The sequence below is a fragment of the Chinchilla lanigera genome, unplaced genomic scaffold, assembly GCF_000276665.1.
Source record: "Chinchilla lanigera isolate Chin_1 unplaced genomic scaffold, ChiLan1.0 scaffold00053, whole genome shotgun sequence".
Taxonomy (NCBI): Eukaryota; Metazoa; Chordata; class Mammalia; order Rodentia; family Chinchillidae; genus Chinchilla; species Chinchilla lanigera.
In genome coordinates this window covers 10189911-10210169 of record NW_004955454.1, presented here as the reverse complement: position 1 = coordinate 10210169, position 20259 = coordinate 10189911, and the positions used below count along the sequence as shown (strand labels likewise).

Here is a 20259-nt window from a genome sequence, read left to right as displayed (position 1 = left end):
ATATTAGTTTCACGACCATAACTTTGCATGCCTGCAATTGCAGCACTCGGGAGGCTGAGGCAGGAAGATCCTTGTGAGTTTGAGCCCAGCCTGGGCAACAAAGTGAACTCAAAGCCAGCCTGAAATGCATAGGGAGACCTTGTCTCAAAAAGAGGCAAAACAAAGTAAATATACACTTTTTTGAAAAAATTACTATATTATATATTTGAATTGAAATAATGAAAGTATTAGTCTGCAAAGATGAATTTAACAAAATTCATAATGTTTTAAACACTAAGCTAAAATATGCCATTTAAGTAAAAATAAACAGCATTGTGTTACTGGGTTTAAATTATAGATTAAAACAGAAAAGGGAAGGAACATTTCTCATTGGTATAAAATTAATTTAGTTCCATTACTGAAATAGAATCCTTGCCAGGATCAGGAAAAATGCATTATGCAAATGAAATCAAATTTGCTGCTTGATTTTGTTCATGGACTTTCTAGTATATTTAATGGTACGCCTTTAATTTTGCCTCTAGATTTTTCTGAATCTTAATATCTATCTTGGCAGAAAAACAATCAAAACCGAAAAAGCTTGTCTATTGAATTATACAATTCTCATGGCATAGTTTATACATCTTGTAATTTGTTCTGCATGTCCCCATGGTCTTAGCTGCTGATAGGTACAGGAAGTGCAAACCACATTTTAGAACTGATGTTTTGTAGGCAATATTCTCATTACCGACAACACAGAGCTTTCACATATTGACCTCTTTCCCGGGTCATTTCAGAAAGTTGACTGAAGACGATATTCACAAAATTCAGAGGGCATCTTTCCGAGCATAAAACCTGATCTGTGTTAAAATTCAGCGAAACATGTTCTGAGACATACAAGTGATATTCATTACATAGATAAAGCATCAAGACAAAGTCAAATTTAACTTATCTAGGCAGAAATAAAGGTTTATTAGGGACATTACAGTTACTGGGTGAACTCTTTAATATTCACTTAATTTCTTATCCTTTCAAAATTTGTCTCGTTTTCACTCATGATAAAGTACAGATGTACTATATATCTAATAATCAGTAGTATTCCAAAATAAAAGCCTTTAAAACTTTATAGTAAATGAACCTGCCATTGTTCAATGACATTAAGGGATTTCTTTAATGAAAGTGAAAATTAAACAAAGAAAGCAATGAATAGAATGCAAGGAATGTTTCACTTGCTATCAGTGCTATTAGCATAACTTGTTCTCAGTGGATTCACTGAAAATCAGCGTTTCCTACACTGGAAGATTAAAGAAGGATATGTACATATATTTTAGTACAAACCAGAACAAAGGAACTTAATGAGTTATGCTAAACGTCAAGACAGGTAAAATTAAAAAATCTTTTTCTAAATTGTTTAAATAAAAAGCTAATATATGACCCAGATACTATAAGATCCTATTCAAATTGCATTGTACTCTAAGTATCAGAAAGTTTGCTATACCTTTTTCTCATAATTATTAATTATTAACCAGCAAGCATTGAAATACACAAAATTTCCGCCTGTACAGCTTGTCCTCTAGAAGGATAGACTAGAAATGCAGGCTACCTTTATGCTTAATCCAAATCCGCCTACAGTTTGTCTTCTGATGGTCACCGTTCTTTCCTGAAAGACAGGATTTTTAAGGGTGGTTAGTATTTCCTAATAGGAGATTTACACACCAGCATCTGTGAGGTTTTGCTGTTGCTGAGGGCTGGGGGGAGAAGTATTTGACAGTACAGAGGCCCCTAATCTTGTAATGAATAAAGTATTTCAACATTTTAAACCAAATTTTGAAACAAATACTTGTCAAAAATAAGAAGGAACATGTTATTAAACTTCTAAGCTCTGAATAGTTACAGTTATTTTCAAAGATACTTTAGGACATATTTGGGAATAGTCACTTTTACACGTCTCATCTTCACACTGCACATTCTTGCTGTCTAAGGAGTAGCGAGTTTTTGGTTATACGACACTAAGTCAGTGTCGACAATAAATACTTTCCATCTTGACCTGTCTCTCCCTCCACCAAATCACAATAGCTGCTGTCTGAAAGCTGGGCTGCAGGTTGCTGTGTCACAGTCCGAGAATGATTCACACGGTGTCTGAGATGCGAATGGTGAGTAACCCGGCTTCAGGTATTAATTGTGCATTTGGAGAAAGAATGAATTGCATGACTATGTAATAATGATAACGCAGTTACTGATTCTCAAACTCAGTCCTGTTTGTCCTGCTACAATGGAAAGAGTAAGGCAGTCAGTAGCTTGTGAAGCTTTAAGAAAATTACAAAGACACAAAGAGCCACTTTGGGATGTCTGTAATTTTTGATTAGATAATAATCACTCTGTTTTAATACTATCATCTTCGCATAATGCTGAGGGGCTGAAACCTCTGATCTGTAACCTACTCTGTTGTTTAAATCTATAGCTAACCTCTTCTTACATTTCCCTAACCCATAGACCTGTGAAACACCATCCTTGTCCTCCCGAATTCAGGATAGATGCTCAGTATCTGGTCTCTGCATTTCCAGGATGCCGAATGTATTTGGCTGGGTTCACCATTTCTAAATATAAACACATCTTTCATTCTTTTTTTTAAATTAAAAAACTGACAACAATGAAGACAAAATCAAAACAGAAAAACAGCAAAAATGAAACATGACCTCAAGACAAGTTGATAGAAACTGATAATCCCTACTTTTCTCTTCAACAAAGTTGCTCAGTCCATGTGACATAAGAATGTATGCCTGATCGAACCATCAAAGACAGTAACAAGTAAAAAACTTCTTTCATTCTTATAGATGAATTTTTTTCCTCACTTCCTTGTTCTACCTGGGCTCTACTGAAGGGGGTGAAAATGTGAAACATATGGGATGGAGATATAGCTCAGTGGCAAATTACCTGCCTGGCAAGTGCAAGCTCTTGAGTTTGATTCCCATTTCAAAAAAAAAAAAGAAATTTGCACTTCTCAAATGACTAATGATGTTGAACATTTTCTCATGTATTTATTTGCCATTTGTATTTCCTTATCTGAGAAGTGTGTATTCATCTCAGCTGCCCATTTTTGGATTGGGTCTTTGAATTTGGGGGCCTGATATTTTTAACTCTTTATATGTTCCAGATAGAAGCCCTTTGTCTGAGGGACAGTCAGCTAAAATGTTTTCCAAGTTTGTGGGTTTTCTTTCTACTCTGCTGGTGATTTCTTTAGATGTACAGAAACTTTTCAGTAGGATGAGATCACAGTTGTTGATTCTTTGAAGTGTTTCACATGTAATTTAATTTTTGTTCATGAACTCTCTGCCTACCCCTGTGTCTTCAAGGTTTTTACTTACTTTCTCTTCCAATAGATTTAGTGTTTCTGTTTTAATGTTGAGATCTGTGATCCATGCTGACTTGAGTTTGGTGCATGGTGATAGACTTGGGTCTATTTTCAGTCTTTGGCAGGTGGCAAACCAATTTTTCCAGCACCATTTATGAAAGAGGCTATCATTCTTCCAGTGAGTTTGTTTGGCCCCTTTATCAAAGATTAGGTGGCTGAGTGTGTTTTTGGTTGTGGCTGTTTCTTCCAGTCTGTTCCATTGATCCTCAGGACTGTTTTTTAGCCCGTACCAGGTTGATTTTATTACAGTAGCTTTGTAGTATAATTTCAGGTCAGGGATTGTGATTCCACCTGACACTGAGATTCTACCTTACCCCAGTAAGAATGGCTAGCATTAAGAAATCAACCAATAACAAATGCTGGTGAGACTGTGGAGAAATAGGAACTCTTCTCCACTGCTGGTGGGAATGCAGACTGGTGAAACCACTGTGGAAATCAGTTTGGAGATTCCTCAGCAAATTAGGACTAGAGGTCCCATTCAACCCAGCTATTCCCCTTCTGGGTATTTTTCCAGAAGATCTAACAACCTCATCTCACAGTGATATATGTGCACCTATGTTCACAGCAGCACAATTTGTAATTGCTAAATTGTGGAAGCAACCCAAACATCCATCCACTGAGGACTGGATAAGAAAATTGTGGTGCTTTTATATAATGGAATATTACTCAGCTATAAAGAAAGATAAACTCGAGGCTTTTATAGATTAATGGTCACAACTAGAGAACATACGCATAAGTGAAACAAGTCATACCTGCATGTGTAAGCACCACTTTGTCTCACTAGTTTAAAACCTGAAAGAGTTAATAAAAACTCAGAGGTATGATAGAGATTGTGAAATGACAGCAAAATGCTCAAGGGTAAAGGGCAACTGGGATGTGGGAAAAGAGAAGGGAAAGAAGGAGAAATTTTGTATGTATGTATATACAGGATAATTAACATAGCTGATCTACTGTCTCCTATTTCTTTGCTGAAAGAAACAGCTAATGAGTCCTTGATTGATCAGTATTGCATGTCTCTATTTGTTTTCATGAGAAACCACTTTGAAGATATCAATAAGTAATACAGTAAGAATTGTTAATTTCCTACCACTTTGTAACTCTGTATTGTTTGTATTGTTCTTTTGCTATTTTGTAAAAGGTTGTCTATCTGTTAATGTTTTCCTCCTTTTATTTTTAAAATAAAAGGAATACAAAATATAAAAAAAAGAAAGAAAAGAAAAAGGTGTCCTTCTGGTGACTCTTACTAAATATTTTAAGACAGAACAAAAGCTCATTATTTTGGCAAGGTGAAAGCTTCCTCTTTCTCAGCCAAATATAAACTTTTAATAAATAAAATAATACTTTAAAAAGCAAGATTGCCATGTGATAAAATAAGAAATATTAACATTTATTTATAATTAACAAATAGTCTTTTGGTGTGGATCAGTATATATTTATTAAAAGTTGTAAGCATAAATCAATAACATTCACAAATGTAAATTTCCTACTCCTTGACAATGTGTGGAGCAATTTTAATAATATTTATATTCCTCTTTCTTGCCTTTTTGAGACAGGGTCTCCCTGTGCAATGCAGGCTGGCCTTGAGCTCACTTTGTAACCCAGGCTGATTGCGAACCGCCTGGTCTAAAAATCTTTTTTTGTTGTTGTTGTTGATACAGGGAGTCGAACTCAGGATCTTGGGCTTTCCAGACAGGCGCCTGTGCCACAGAGCTATATCTCCAGCCCTATTTTATTCTTATGACTTGTCATTAAACATGTTTTCAAATCAACATTATAATTTTATTTATATAAATAAATTTATATATGCATTGCAATTTCTCAGTAAATATTTTACTGAGCAGGACAAGAGCACTTGGTTAAAATTAATTGCTCTTTGATTAATAACCACTGTAAAATTTATCAAAGGGAAGTCGAACTTACAAAGGATATTAAAATTGAAGTCAAGGAATCCATCCATGATTCAAGTGTTCACAGTTTGGCGTGTTTGCCAGATTACTTAAGCCCTGAGAGGACCTGTTCTTAAGTCTGCAAAATGCTGATAAATCACATATAGTAACAACTTCATGGATGAATATTTGCGAAGAACCCGGACAGACAGTACAAACTTAATGAATATTAAAGTGTTAGACAAGAATTCTTACAAAATAGTCACTTAAATCTCTAATTAATATTTATCCAGCTCACATTCAAATATTTACACCATACAGTAGCTCAAACACTGGAGGACTGAGATAGGGATAGATAATTAAATAGTGATTTTCCCCCTTATCACAGATGTGCAAATTGCTTTTGCAAAGCTGCCCATCAAAGCAATGTAAAGTTCTTGGAGTTTGTGAATAATTTCCTTAATTCTTGTCTTCAAGAAATGAATTCTTGATATTTTAAAATAATTGTAAAACCAGCGGGGCAGTTGTGTATAGCTGTGGCCCAGGTGTGTAATCTTAGCTCTCTGGGAGGCTGATACAGAAGGATTGAAATTTCAAGCCCAGCTTGGACAATTTAGGGTTTTAGTGAAACCTTGATGCAAAATTATAAATGCAAAAAAAAAAAAAAAAAAGAAAAGGGCTGCAGTTGTAGCTTAGTGAGAAGGCTTTGGATTCAATCTCCAGTGCCAAAAAATAAAAAGTCCATAAGAATAAATGCATCATAATTTGGAAATGCCATCATTTAAACATTGTGGTCAGTAATCTCTGTTCTGTAGCTCAGTGCACCTGGAGATGCTGGCTTCCTTGGGTAGGAACGGCAAGCGTACCGGGCTTGTCAAAGGTGTCTGGAATGCCTTTCCTCATTCTCTATAAGTCTCCCTTTCATTCTTTGGTGATGAATATTTAGAACAAGTTCCAAATCAAACACAAAAATGCTGATGCAGAAGGAGTTCCAAGAGTCAGCAGAAACTGACTGCTGAAAATCTCAGAAACAGCACTTATTTAATGGTGTTTAAACACCCGGGCATGGACATGTGCACATTCCAGACAGTACACCTCCATGTGGTACTGTTTCATTAGCTATTTTTAAGGAAGATAAGAACGCAGGGTCAAATAAATTACCGTGTGTGTGTGTGTGTGTGTGTGTGTGTGTGTGTGTGTGTGTTACTGGGTATTGACCACAAGACCTTCACACTGAGCTACATACTCAGGCTTTTTTTTTTTTTTCATTTTGAGGAAGGGTCTCACTAAGTTTCCCAGGTTGCGCTTAATTTATAATCTTCCTGCCTCAGCCTCCTAGACTGCTCAGATTGCGTAGGACAGCCACCATGCCTGGTTTACACGAGCTTTTCTTTTGTGGTACCGGGGATCGAACTCATGACCTTGCACTTGCCAGGTAGGCGTTTATGCCACTTAGCTATATCCCCAGTGCTACATGAGGTTTTAAAGCAAAATTTTAATCAGGACACTGCAAGCAGTAGGAAGCATAAAAGCAAAGTCTGTTTAAAATTTGGACCTTTCTGGTCTTACCAATTGTCCCTGTCTGTCCTGCTACTCTATCCCTTTCACTGTTCTTCATCTGGTTCTTCCCTCCTGCACTCCAAGAGATTTATAGAAAAAGAAACAGGCAGCATTCATGAATTGTTTCAACTCCTCACCTCACAAATCAGAGACTATCAGGGCTGATCTGAAAGCGTATTTAGTTACATTTGGAGTCTCCTAAACACTGTTGCCTGGTAACAGAGCACTGCCCTTAGGGAGACCAAAATACTGTATTATCAATTTTTGAAAACATGATAATCCATTCCAATGCCTTTTTAAGTCTTCCTATTCTTAACCGAATGCAAAGGGTTGCACCAACCTAGGAAAAGTGGACCCTAAAAGATTTAGTGAACACCTAACCAGCATACATGTAATTACAAAATTGGTTATAAATATTTATTATGCTTTATAGAACAAATAGTATCAAACTTATTCTTTGGACTGTTATGTTTGAAATGTACATATTCTGTATAGAAATGTGGAATGAAAATTAGACATTTTATGAAAATAATGTTGGCATTGTACAGCCCATGTGCAGGAATTCCTGACATGTGGTTTTGTAAAGGTTAAGGAGAAGTGGAAACAATGTAAAAGGTAAAGAGATCATCAGTTAGAAAACTGTACAGATTCTGTGCGAAATAAAAAAGAAGTGCTGCAGGAGAAGAGGTGATAAGGAACATCAGTACCTCTTTTGACAGGAAAGAATCAATAAATATGGAAGAATCATAATACAAATGGTAGATTTGAATTATTAAGGTATACTCCATGCACTTATAACTCTCTTAGAAATTATACTTAATTATTAAAAGAGATTATATATTCTTTATAAATTTTTCCACTGCAGGTTTTTAAAAACTGAGCCTGCATCTTCCTTAAAGTTTTATCCCAAGGCTGGGGATATAGCTCAGTAGCACAAGCACTTGGCTGGTAAGCACAAGGTCCTGAGTTCAATTTACAGTACCAATAAAAAAAAAATAGAGCTGTAGATATAGCTTAATGGCACAGTGCCTGCATGGCAAGCTTGAGGTCATGAGTTTGATTCCTGGTATCAAGAAAATAAAGTTTTATCCCAAATATTTCACAGAGCCTCAATCAAAGTACTCATACTTTAAATTCAAAAAGAAATCCCAAACACTGCCCCCAAAAGACTGTCTGTTTATTGCAAAGATATATGTCATCCTTAAATATGATTCCAAATTGTACTTTTATTTACCCAACTGTCTTAAAAATGTTTACACAAAAATTTGCACACATTTACAGCAGTTGTATTCAGTAATGCCAAACTGCCAGTGATCAAGCAGGTTATTCTCTAATTGGTGATTGAGGATACAAACTGCAGCACAGTGAAACGTGACTCCGCAATAAAGTGAATTGAGCCATTTTTAGTTTTCTGAGGAATCTCCACACCAATTTAGTGCTATTCTGCCATAAAGGTAAACTTGAGACATTCATAGGCAAATGGGTGCTGCTTGATAAGACAATTGTATGTGAAATACGTTAGAAACAGAAGCTGAAATATCACATGGTTGCTCTGATGAGAGAGAAAGAGAGAGGGAAGGAGGGAGAGAGGAAGACCACCAAATAAAAGGTAGATAAGGACAATTTTGCAATTTCTTAGGGGAACAAACAGGAAGGAGAAAGCACTAGAGGAGGGAAAGGAGACTGAAAAGAAAAAAGATTGGAAAAGACAAATGATGATGAAACTAGAACTTATAGAAAGGGGGAGGGAACCAAGAAGAGTTGCAAAGGAGATGGGGAGAGGGGTGTGGTAAGGGAAAAAAAGAATTAAGATGTATTGTGTACATAGTCCATCTCCCCACAATAAATGTAATCACTAGGTGTTGAGAACATGCCTACTTCAAGAACCTGTTCTCAAATAAGATGGAAAACATAGAAGAAATGAGCAGATTCCTAGATAAACATGAATTGTCAAAACTGAAGAGAATGTAAAAATTCTAAATAACCCAATACCAGTCAATGATGTAAAAATTCTAAATAAGCCAATGCTAGTCAATGAAGCTCAAGATGTAATTAAAAATTTAACCAACAAAGAAAAGCCCAGGTCCTGATGGATTCACTGCTGAATTGCACAGCAAATTCAGAAAAGAGCTAAGGCCACTACTGAAGAAACTCTTCAATGAAACTGAAACAGAAGCAATACCCCTAAACTCATTCCTGGAAGCAAGAATTACTCTGACATTCAAACCATAGAAGGACTCAACAGAAAAAGTGAACTACAGGCCAATCTCCCTAGAATGTAGATGCAATAATCCTCAAAAATCCTGGCAAACAAAATGAAGCAAATCATCAAGAGTATTCACCATGATGAACTAGGATTCACTCCAGGAATGATTGTCTCAATAGGTGCAGAAAAGGTATTTGACAAAGTCCAACACCTGTTCATGTTAAAAACTCTAATTGGAATAGGTGGTCTTTACCTCAAACTGACAAAGGCCATCAATGGCAAAGCAACAGCCACCATGTACTAAATGGTCAAAAAACCGAAAGTTTTCACTCTAAAATCAGGAACAGGACAAGGATATCCACTGTCACCACTCCTGTTTAACATAGTTGTAGAAACATTAGCCAGAAGAATTATGTAAGAGAAAGGAAAAGGGTAGGAAAGGAAGAGTTAAATCATCATTATTTGCAGATAACAGGATACTCCAAAAACTGTACCAAATACTAGTAGATGTAATAACTGAATTCAATAGCATAGCTGAATGCAAAGTCAAAAAGAAAAAATCAATAGCATTCCTGTACACAATCAACAAACACACTGAGAGAGAAATTAAGGAAATAACACCTTTCACAATAGTTTCAAAAAATGAAATACTGAGGAATCAATCTAACAAAGGAAGGAAAAGATCTATAGGTTGACAATCACAGTACTCTGGAAAAGGAGATTGGAGAGAATATCAGAAAATGGAAAGATATTCTTTGCTTATGTGTAAGGAGAATCAACGTAGGAAAATGACCACACTTCAAAAACTGTTATACAGGGGCTGGGGATTTAGCTTAGCGGCAAAAGCGCCTGCCTGGCAAGCGCAAGGTCGTGAGTTCGGTTCCCGGTACTGGAGGAAAAAAAAAAAACCCAAACACTGTCATACAGATCGAATGCAGTCCTAATCAAACTGCCCCTAGCATACCTTACAGAAGATACCTCAGAGAGTAGAATGTTTAGAGAAAACACTCCTAAATTTACTTGGAACCAGAGGAGACCTAGAACAACAAAAACAATGCCAGGTAACAAAGGCAAGCCAAGGGGCATAACAATCTCTGGTTTGAAAATATACTACAAAGCTACTGTGATAAAAACAGCATGGTACTGCCAAAAAAAAAAAAAAAACAAAACAAAACAGAACAGAACAGACCCAAGGATCAGTGGAACAGATTAGATATGCTCATTTGACAGGAATTCCTTAGTTTCAACAAATGTACCACTCTAGTGAGGGATGCTGTGAGTGAGGGAAGCCATGCATGCTGTAGGAACTGGGAGTTGAAGTGAGAATCTCTGTGTCTTCCTCTCAGTTTCACTGTGATTCTAAATCTGCCTTAAGAAACACTCTTTTTTAAAACAGAGAGGTAGGGGCTGGGGATTTAGCTCAGCGGCATAGTGCCTGGCTGGCAAGCGCAAGGTCATGAGTTCGATTCCCAGTACCAGAATAAAACTGGAAAACAATAAAATAGAATAAAACAGAGAGGTATAGAAAAGCCCAAGATGTATAATGCTAGCTGAAAGAGGACATATTGGAGAAATGACCTACCCTGATTCCCTTCATTCGATATTCTGGAAACTACAGAGACAGTGAAAGGACCAGTGGTCACTAGGATTTCAGGGGGAGTACAGGTTGCCCAGGTGAAACATGGGTCATTTTTAGGGCTATGAAGTGAGACCGAGGAGTGGACCTGCGAACCGTGTTCTAACGCAGCAACACATTTCATTTTCCACCAGCAGGGTTTAAGGATCATGTTTCTGACCCAGCCTCACTAACCCTTACTGCTATCTGTCCTTTTGATTGTTCCCATTTTAATTGTGTCACATGGTAACTATATTGATTTTGACATACATCCATGATGGTTTTTAAAAATGACTTATTGATTGCCTATATATATTATCTTCTTTTTAAAAAAATATTATATTTACTGGGGGTGTAGCTCAGTGGCGCAAGTGCCTGTTTGGCAAGCACAAGGTCCTGAGTTTGATTCCCTGTACCAAAAAAAACATTATATTTCAATATAGTGTCAAGTAGATTTACAACTATTGCATGCACTCTGCTTACAGAAGGTCAACATTTAATATACAGTACCTTCTTTAGGAACATGTGCAGTCAAAGTGTTCGGACATTATTTGGTTTTGTATTTTATTATTGAGCTCCTGGAGTTCATTATGTATTCTAGATACAAGTCACACACTAGATCCACAATGTCTAAACATTTTGAGTCTTCTCTGTACACTTCTTGTCCTTTGATCAACAAAAGTTTGTCATTTTGTGATTTTCTGTCTTGTGTTATATGCCCTTGGTACCACATTTTAAATCCATAGCCTTTAATCCATCCTTTAATCCATGCCATGGTCATGATGTTTTATACCTGTTTTCCTCTAAGAATGTTACATGGTTAACTCTTACATTTACATTCTTATTGCAATGTCAATTAATTTCTGTATATGGCATGGGTAAGTGTTCATTGTTTTTAATATAAGCAGCTTGTGGTCCCAGCGTTATTTGCTGAAAAGACTATTGTTTCCCTATTGATCTGGGCAATTTTGCAGAAAACCAATTTACTGTAAAGGTAAGGGTTTATTTCTGGACTCTCAAATCTACTTCATTGATTTTATGTATATCTTTGTGCCAGTACCACACTGTTCAAATTACTTTTGATTTCTAGTAATTTTTCAAACCAGGAAAGTTTGAATGCTTTGATTCTTTTCCAAGAGTATTTTGGTTATTCTTTTTCAAGATTATTTGGATATGCTTGCATTTCCATACGATTTTTAAGATCAGCTTACGTATTTCTGTGGAGAACTTAGCTGGGATTGATATGTAGGTCAATTTAAGGATTATTTTTATCTTAACAATATTATGCTGTTTGCTCCATGGAAAATGAATGCTTGTTAGTGTTATCAGTGCTCTCTTAATTTCTTTCATTCATGGATTTTATATTTCCGAGTATATGTTTCATAATTTTATTTATTTCTTCTTGAGTACATAATTGTTACATTATTTCAAACAAACAGTGTCATTTTAGATTTAGAAGTCCTTGATGCTAAGAAAGAAATAACATTCCTTTTGCAAAGACTTAAACATTAAACTCACCTCTCTGGATAGTTTCACAGAGAATTAAGTATTTAATTAAGGGAAATAGATTACTGAAAAAAAGTCCCTATCTTGTGGGTTTTGTGAAGAGGTCACATGTAGAGCTCATCTGCTTCATTCTCTTTGCTTGGTCTTCTTGCACACTCTAGATGGCTTTGTCTTTTCTCAGCACAGGTACAGGGGATAGGAGGAAGGTCAAAATCGCTCACAGTCCCTGGGAAGACGCTGTTTAGATGGTTAGAAAGGTGAACTGTCTGAAATTTAAATATTTTGCTTAGCATTGAAGAGAATTAGGAATTTTGTGAAGCCTCTTACCTTTTCTTCCCATCATTTAAAAAGCTGAAGTGCTGGGGTCATTACAACTTTATTTTTGCCAGTGAACATCCACGATGTAATTGGACATTAAATAATTTGCGTGAGGTCCGGCCCAGGGGCTTCCTCTGGGTTTAAGTCCAGGCAGCCTCCTGCCATGTGCAGACCTCTGTGTCCTTCTGTTTCTTACTGAAGCCCAGCAGGATGCTAATGGCTCTATTTCCTTCTGTCTAAACTACTGTCTCCCTAACTGAGAACCTCGCTAGGGGTTTCCTAATTGATTCTGAACAGGTTTTCAAGAGGCCGCATGAGACAAAGACTCACTAAATTTAGACATCTATTAAATAATCTTTGGATAAGGTGTACACAAAAGGCCTCTTGAGATATTATAGAAAGAACATTCTAGACTTTGTCTTAAAATAAAATATGTTTTAGTTTAACAGATGTGATGAGTACACACCTCTAATGCCAGCACTATGGGAGCCTGAGGCAGGAGGATATCAAGAGCTATCCTCCTAAAATAGATAGATACATAAAAAGTGATGAGGATAAAGCTCAGTGTAAGGGGTTCTGGGTTCAATCCTCAATATTGTCAAAAAAGTATATATATATATATATAAGTACTGGGTAAATTTATTTGCATGTTTTTATTAGTGACTACTATTTCCTTTAATAGCATTTCCAAATTATCAAACAAGATTCATACCATTGGTGAATATTTATTAATAATAATCTTTAATCTGTTCATACTTCTGCAATGTCTAATATTTTATGTATTAGAAATGGCTTGTGGTTCTGATTCTTATTAAATAATGGTTGCAGTAGTCACTTTCATCACAATGTTTATTTGGAAGGAGAGTAATGTTAATCATTAAGTTTTATTTTAGTGATATATATTTATATATTTCCAATGAGAGTCCCTAAACGAAGTGATGCTCTGTAATACGCTGAAATGCATCTTGACCCACTTCTGACATCCTGGTTAGAGGCCGGTGAGGTCCCCTTCTTGAGGAGCTGATCAACTCCACATCCTAAACTCCTTCCGCATTGTTTTCTCACGCGGAACGGGGAAGGGTATTAACCAATTGCCTTCAACACTGTAAAGTTAGGCACCAGCCAATAAGAGAAAGTGCTTATTCCCTAGAAAGTCACTAGCCAATCATGGCGAGCGAGGTTACCTGCACTGCCCATTCCTTCCCATGGAAACAACAATACAAACTCTCGGCCTCCGCCTCCCTCTCCCTCTGCCTGGTAGCTGGCTTTAGGGCTTCCTGAGCGGCTTTCCTGGAGCATGCTATGTCCCCAGGGACCTCTCAGTAGAACAGCGAAGCCTCTTCCCACTTCTTTCTGTTTATGTCCGGAGTGCTATGTCTTCTTACCCAGTGTAGTACAGAAAAACATCAAGGTAGCGAGCAGCACACTTATGACCAGCGTTACTAGTCTGTAGTACCAATCTCCAAGAAAATGACCCACAGTTCCTTAGAAAAGGTAGCTGAAACTCACGACCAGAGCAGAAAACACTAAAGCTGATTCTGAAACACTTTGTAGTGTCAGAGTATAAGGCAGTGGTAAAAGCCCACAGGAATGGGCTATATACTATAGGGTCACAGAAAATACCTACATGAGCTACCACAGACTGAGTCTGCAGACCTTTTGACAAACACAATAATAAAGTTGTGTTGGATTATAATTCTATGCATAAATACATGGATCCTGATATAGATAAAAGGTTGAATAAGTCAGTGGTGGAAAATAGATAAATATCCCCTGCAGAAGAATTCTGCACTCCTCAGTCCTCAAGGAGGTGAGGTATAACTTCCTTCTCCATAGGTGCAGGTCTTACAGAGTGAGTTCCCTCCAGAGAATGCAGTCTGTCCCCAGCAGAGGAGAGAAGTGTAACTGCACTGTAGAGAAGCCTAAAAAGCTCCCTGAACTGGGTGACTTAGGTCAACACCCACAGTTACTCAGAGCACATATTCTTCGCCTAAGAAGTGAATAGATTTGACATTTAGGGCCAGGGATATAGCTCAGTGGCACAAGCACCTGTCTGCTAAGCTCAAGGTCCTGAGTTTGATTCCTAGTACAAACAAAACTTGGAAATTTACCTCCACAAAACATGTAAATTCAGCTGAAAAATATCCATAGGCTGTGTCCCTCATATCCCAGAATAGTTTTGAGATATATATTCATCTCCCAGTTCTCAAAACCACAGACATCAAAAACAAAGAACATCTCTGTCACTGTGACAGCTAACATGCACTTCTTTAAATTTTGTAGTGAGGCAGTATTTGATGCTAATATACTCATTACTTTGAAATACTCACACCTGAGATAATAACATAGTTAAATTTCAGTTCTTTACACATTTAAGCATTTCCTGAACTTCATAATTGCCTTTTAACTTTTTTTTTTTTTTTGGCAGTGTTCCATATACCTATCATGAAATACATTCTCAAAATCAAAAAAACTGGATCTTAACTCTGTAAAGTCAAACAGTGGACTTGGGCTCATGCCTGTAATCCCAGCCCTCAGGAGGTTGAGGCAGGATGATTGCCAGGAGTTTGAGGGCAGTCTGGAGTACATATTGAGACTCTGTCTCAAAAAATAATGAATAAATAAATAAATATCTACCTACATAAAAGAAGAATATTTTCAGTCATATGATTGTGCAATCTTTCGCTGTTCTCATCTGCCTGTATAGCTGGACCCCAGCACCCTCCTATTCCACTGTGTGTGACAGAGTTCTAGTCCAGCTACACAGTTGTCAACTACAACTGCTGTTCTTGTTTTCTCTGAGATTTTGTGCAATTTCTGCTCCGTGTAGGCTGTTTTCTGATCCCACATCTACTTTTCTCTTCTGAGAATCTTTCTGTGTTTTACTAGTGATCTTTCGGTGTCATTTGTGTATGACATAAAGTGTCAGTGGAAGCTACGTATATGTGATCAGACTTTCATGGGTGCACCTGAGAGGTATGAATGAGTGGGGTGAGGAATTCCAAATGTCAGTATCTGCAGTGGTTTTCTGTTGTTGAGATTGTCTGCTTTTTTCCTCAGCAGAATATTTGTTTGCAAGTCCTGCCATACATAACATAGCTACCACGTTCCGGGGGAGGAGTGGGGGCGAGGGAAGGTGATCTTACCCTTTTAAATCCCAGAATCTTTAATGCAGGTTCTTACCACACTCCTACTAGACCACTTAGGGCCTCTGGCTAACTCACTCCAGAAGCAAATTCCATGCTTGTTTCCTGAAGGCCCTGTGACTAGAGGAGGCTGCAAGGAGAGGGTGTGGGTGATGGCAGGAGACTCAGCAGTTTAAAATCTTAGAAGCTCAAATGAATTGTGTAAATGTAGTTTACGGGACTTTTCACCCCGAAGTTAGAGACTTGACTATTTTAAGCAGTCCACTGCTATCTCAGATAATCAGATATTGCACTTTCTCTGATTGCTGACTCATTTATCACTATTTCATTAAATTTTTGTCAGTTCTATTTTTTTTTCTTTTCACATCTCTCACGTGCTTTCTGCTTCTCTTAGGATTTATTTTTAGATTTTCTCAAACAACTGAGGTTCACTTATACACTAATCCTTAATTACCTGATTATTTTTAAGGGACTCCCTTTCTTTAGCTAACTTGGAAATGTTATCTACGGGTACCCACATGCATTTCCATAAGGTAGTGTTTTTCTGATGTGACCCTTAGGTGGGTAGTTTTAAACAACCTCTTGCAAGATCACAAGGGAAAAGGATGAAGATGTGAACCCAGATTAAAAGCTAATAGTGTTGAGGATCCACCTGTGCTAGCGCAAACCTTACCAGGTAGGAAAGGACTGAATGGGACGCCCAGCCACCAGGTCCTGGGAAGGACTTGCTTGTGTGCTCACAAGGAGAAGTGACTTTTCTGAGCTGCACTGGCTTAGCCTGCATTGAATTCCTCATATGCCTCATCTCTCCTTACTCAGCTTGGGAAACATTTAAGTCTCTCCGTCCCACTACAGCCAGCAATCAAAATACTGATCTAATTTGTTCATTCAGCCATCGTCTTTCTGCAGAGAACTCACTAGACTTATCTACTTAAAAGACTGATGTCACTTTTGCAATGAATATTTTTTCACACAAAAAAGTTTTAGAAACAAGTTAAGAACAAAAACCAAGTGAATTATAAAACTCTTTGAAAAGGACATAAAAGCATAATGACTAAAGAAAATATAAATACAGATTTCAAAAGCAGGAAAAATAAAAGATTCATTTATTTTAGATTTGAAATACTCGCTATTTAAAATAGTTGTTGAGTGGCTACTGTATTGTGCATATTGTTTCATCTGCTATAGAAAGAACAGAGAAAAAATACATTCTCTCTTGGTGTAGAAGAGACTAAGGGTGACAATTTCCCAGAGAAGAATGTGAGTGAGTAGAATTTGGTCACATTAAAGTGGGAATAGAGATTGCCCTTGTGAGATAACATTGGAACATAGTCCTCGTTCTGATGAGGGGATAATGTTGCATCCATATCCCTGAACGGAGAGAATTCTGAGTGGAATTGTCAAGTGCGAAGGTGTAAGTGAGAGATCCATGTGATACTCAGGAAATAGAAAAGCCAGTGTGGCTCAAACACGGTGACAGATGCAGGAAGGGGAAGCAGATGAGGTCACCGAAGTAAGGGCAAAAGCTACACTGGGTCTCAAGCGTCACTTCTTAGGTCCTATCCTTCTGCGGAGCATGGAAACCCAGGGCAGGACTCTGAACACAGGAGTGATGAGATCCGAAGGGGCATTTGGATTCCCTGTGGAGAGAGGACTGTGCTTGTGCGGGGGCAGCGAGAGCCTTGACGGCGTGAGTTTGGAGCTTCTTATACTCAAGTGCTGATGATCGCTTGGGCCAAGAGATTTCCACGAGAATAGAGAAAAGCGATTTGCTATTGACATAAATTTAAGTATACAATTGCATTGTCTGCAAAAAAAACCATTTTATTTCTTCCTTTTTGATTTGTATGCTGTTGGTATTTTTATCTTTGCTTACTATGCTGGCTTATTCCTCCAAGATTATGTAGCAATGGAGGGAACAGGCAACCTTATTTATCCCTCAAGTTAGGAGAAAATTACATCATCAGTATTAAGTATGCTGTTAGCTGTGGGTAATCGTCTATGTGCTATAATATTTTGCAGAAGTTCCTCTCAATTACAAGTTTTCTAGCAACTTTTTTCTTCCTCCTGAATTAATTTTGTTGATTACAAATATAAAAACATCCTTGAATCCCTGGAATAAATAACACCCTTTATGAACATGGTGTACGATTATTTTAAAATTTGACTAAATTACATTGTATAATCTTTCATTAAGGATTTTTGTTTTTATATTTATAAAGAATATTGGGTTATAGATTTAATCTTTATGCTATCTTTGTCTTGTTTTAATATCTGAATATTAAAGGCTTGAAAATTGAAATGTGTGTTCCATTTGCCTCAATTTTCTGGATGAGATTCTATGGAACTGATATTAATTCTTTAAGTATTTGGTAGATTTCCAATGAAGCCACTTAGACCAAGAGATTTTTCTTTTTATATAAATCATTTCATTACAAGTTTAATTTCCTTAATAGTTGTATTGGAAATCAAATAATGGTGCAGTTTATGCTACGTGAATAATGAGTCTATTTCAATTGTTAAACCTATGTATATAAAGTTGCTCATACATTCCTTTATTTTGTTTTTGTTGTCCGTATGCTTGTAGTGATATTCCTAGCTTTTTATGTAATATTATATTTGTACCTTCATCATTTTATTTTTATTTTTCAGTCTTGTGCGGGTTTGGCATTTTATTTATTTATTTTTTTAAATCAGATTTTTGTTTCATTGATGTCCTTTACCTGTTTTCTGTTTTCTCATTACTGATTTCCATTCTTTTATTATTTCTCTCATTCTTGCTTTGTGTTCATTTTATTTTTCTGTATTTTGGGTAACTCTTTAACTTGTTTGTGTCAGATGTTTCTTCTCCAAAGTATGTATTTTTTGTTATTTCTCTCTCAGTCTCGATTTAGCTGCATTCCACAAATATTGATATGCTGTGATTTTTCGTTTTTATTCAGTTCAGTTTACCTTTTAAACATGGCATTTTGGCACCAGCTGTTAGCCTACAAATAGACAAATCTTAGTCACAAAACCACATGGGCTTCCAACTTATCACTTTTGGAGTGAAAGCAATGAAACATATACAATAGTGATGTGAAATACATCTAAAATAAGACCTCTAGGGGCTGGGGATTTAGCTCAGCGGCAAAAGTGCCTGCCTGGCAAGCGCAAGGTCGTGAGTTCAGTTCCTGGTACCAGAGAAAAACCAAAAAAAAATAAAAAAATAAAAAAAAAAATAAAATAAGACCTCTAGACTATATTTTAAATTACAAAGTGTTAATAGTAAATAAATGCATGGTTAAAATTGAGATTATCAAAAAGTTCTTTATACTAGAAATGCTGTTGAAAGCCACAAAGGAAACTAATGAATGTCCCCTGTTTCTGCTTCCACACATCAGGATTTATACTCTTAAGTACAATGTCTCAGGTTTTTATTTGTTTTTCCTAGAACTGAAGCAGGTTGCTCACGTGGGTCTAAGCTGAAGGAAGTTGATGGAGTTGACATTCTAGGATGCAATAAAGTATGAGGAACTACAAAGTCACCCCATGTGTATGTGTAGCTGTCCACAACGTCTCTGTAGCACTCTAGGAATATTTAGTGTGGAAGCAGAGGATCAAATCCAAGAAACCACAGCGATTCACTAGATTAACGTACAGTCAGTTATAAAGGTGTAAAATGTACTTGCCTATCACAGATGTGAAGGACGAAAGTACCCCCTGAAATTATTTAAATGTTTTGACATTGTGAAGATGGAAATACAATGTACAAAGAAAACCTGATGACTTTTCATGGCTATTTAACTAAGCAAGACAGCCAGTATAGTACTCTTCTTACAATCATTCGTTAACATTATTATTTTCTATCCAAAGTCTTAGTATATTAACAAAAATTAATCAAAGAGAAATTTCATTTACAGGTTGGTTATCCTTTATTTGAAATGTCTGAGAACAGAAATGTTTCAGATTTCAGATATTTTCAAAATTTGTAATTTTTTATACACATTATATGATTGACTGTTCTGAATTCCAAAATCTGAAATCTTTTGAAATCTGAAACATACAAATCATTATGTATTTGCTTTTAAATTTACAGATTTAGAGATTATGAATTTCAGATGAAGGATGATCAGTTTATGTTCCCTTCTTAATCTCTGAAAATTAAAATAAATATTTAAATTTTGGGTTTTGTTTTTATTCTAAATTCACTCTGATGTTCATTGTAAAACTTGAAAAAGTACTTCTTTTATCTTATCCCAAGTAAACGTTAGTAATATATTTAGCAATCAATATCGATAATGATCATATGGCTGAACACAGAAATTGTTTTAAAAATTTTTCAATTGAACGCTAAAAGAAGGACCTTTTACTGATTTGGGAAGGAGGAAAATATATAAAAATTGAGCTTTTCTATCTGCAGTATCAAAGTAATTGAAGAAGTTTTTCTGGGGAGTGACACAAATACATTATTAACAAAAATGATCTATTTTGTCTAAATGTTTTTTCCCTTGTAGAGGGATATTTTCATGAATTATATATATATTTTTTTTTGTTTGTTTGTTTGTTTGTTTGTTTTTTGGTTTTTCTCCGGTACCGGGAACCGAACTCACGACCTTGCGCTTGCCAGGCAGGCGCTTTTGCCGCTGAGCTAA

General features: G+C 36.5%; 1 protein-coding gene across 3 annotated transcripts in view; it reads right to left on the bottom strand.

Annotated features, from left to right (window-relative positions):
• Sntg1 (syntrophin, gamma 1) overlaps positions 1 to 20259 on the bottom strand; it is a 741266-nt gene that overhangs the window by 229705 nt on the left and 491302 nt on the right. For all 3 annotated transcript variants that reach the window (XM_005396048.2, XM_005396049.2, XM_005396050.2), the window contains one exon: positions 1580 to 1636. In XM_005396048.2, the coding sequence (XP_005396105.1) occupies positions 1580 to 1636 (57 nt within the window). The remainder of the gene's footprint in view (positions 1 to 1579; positions 1637 to 20259) is intronic.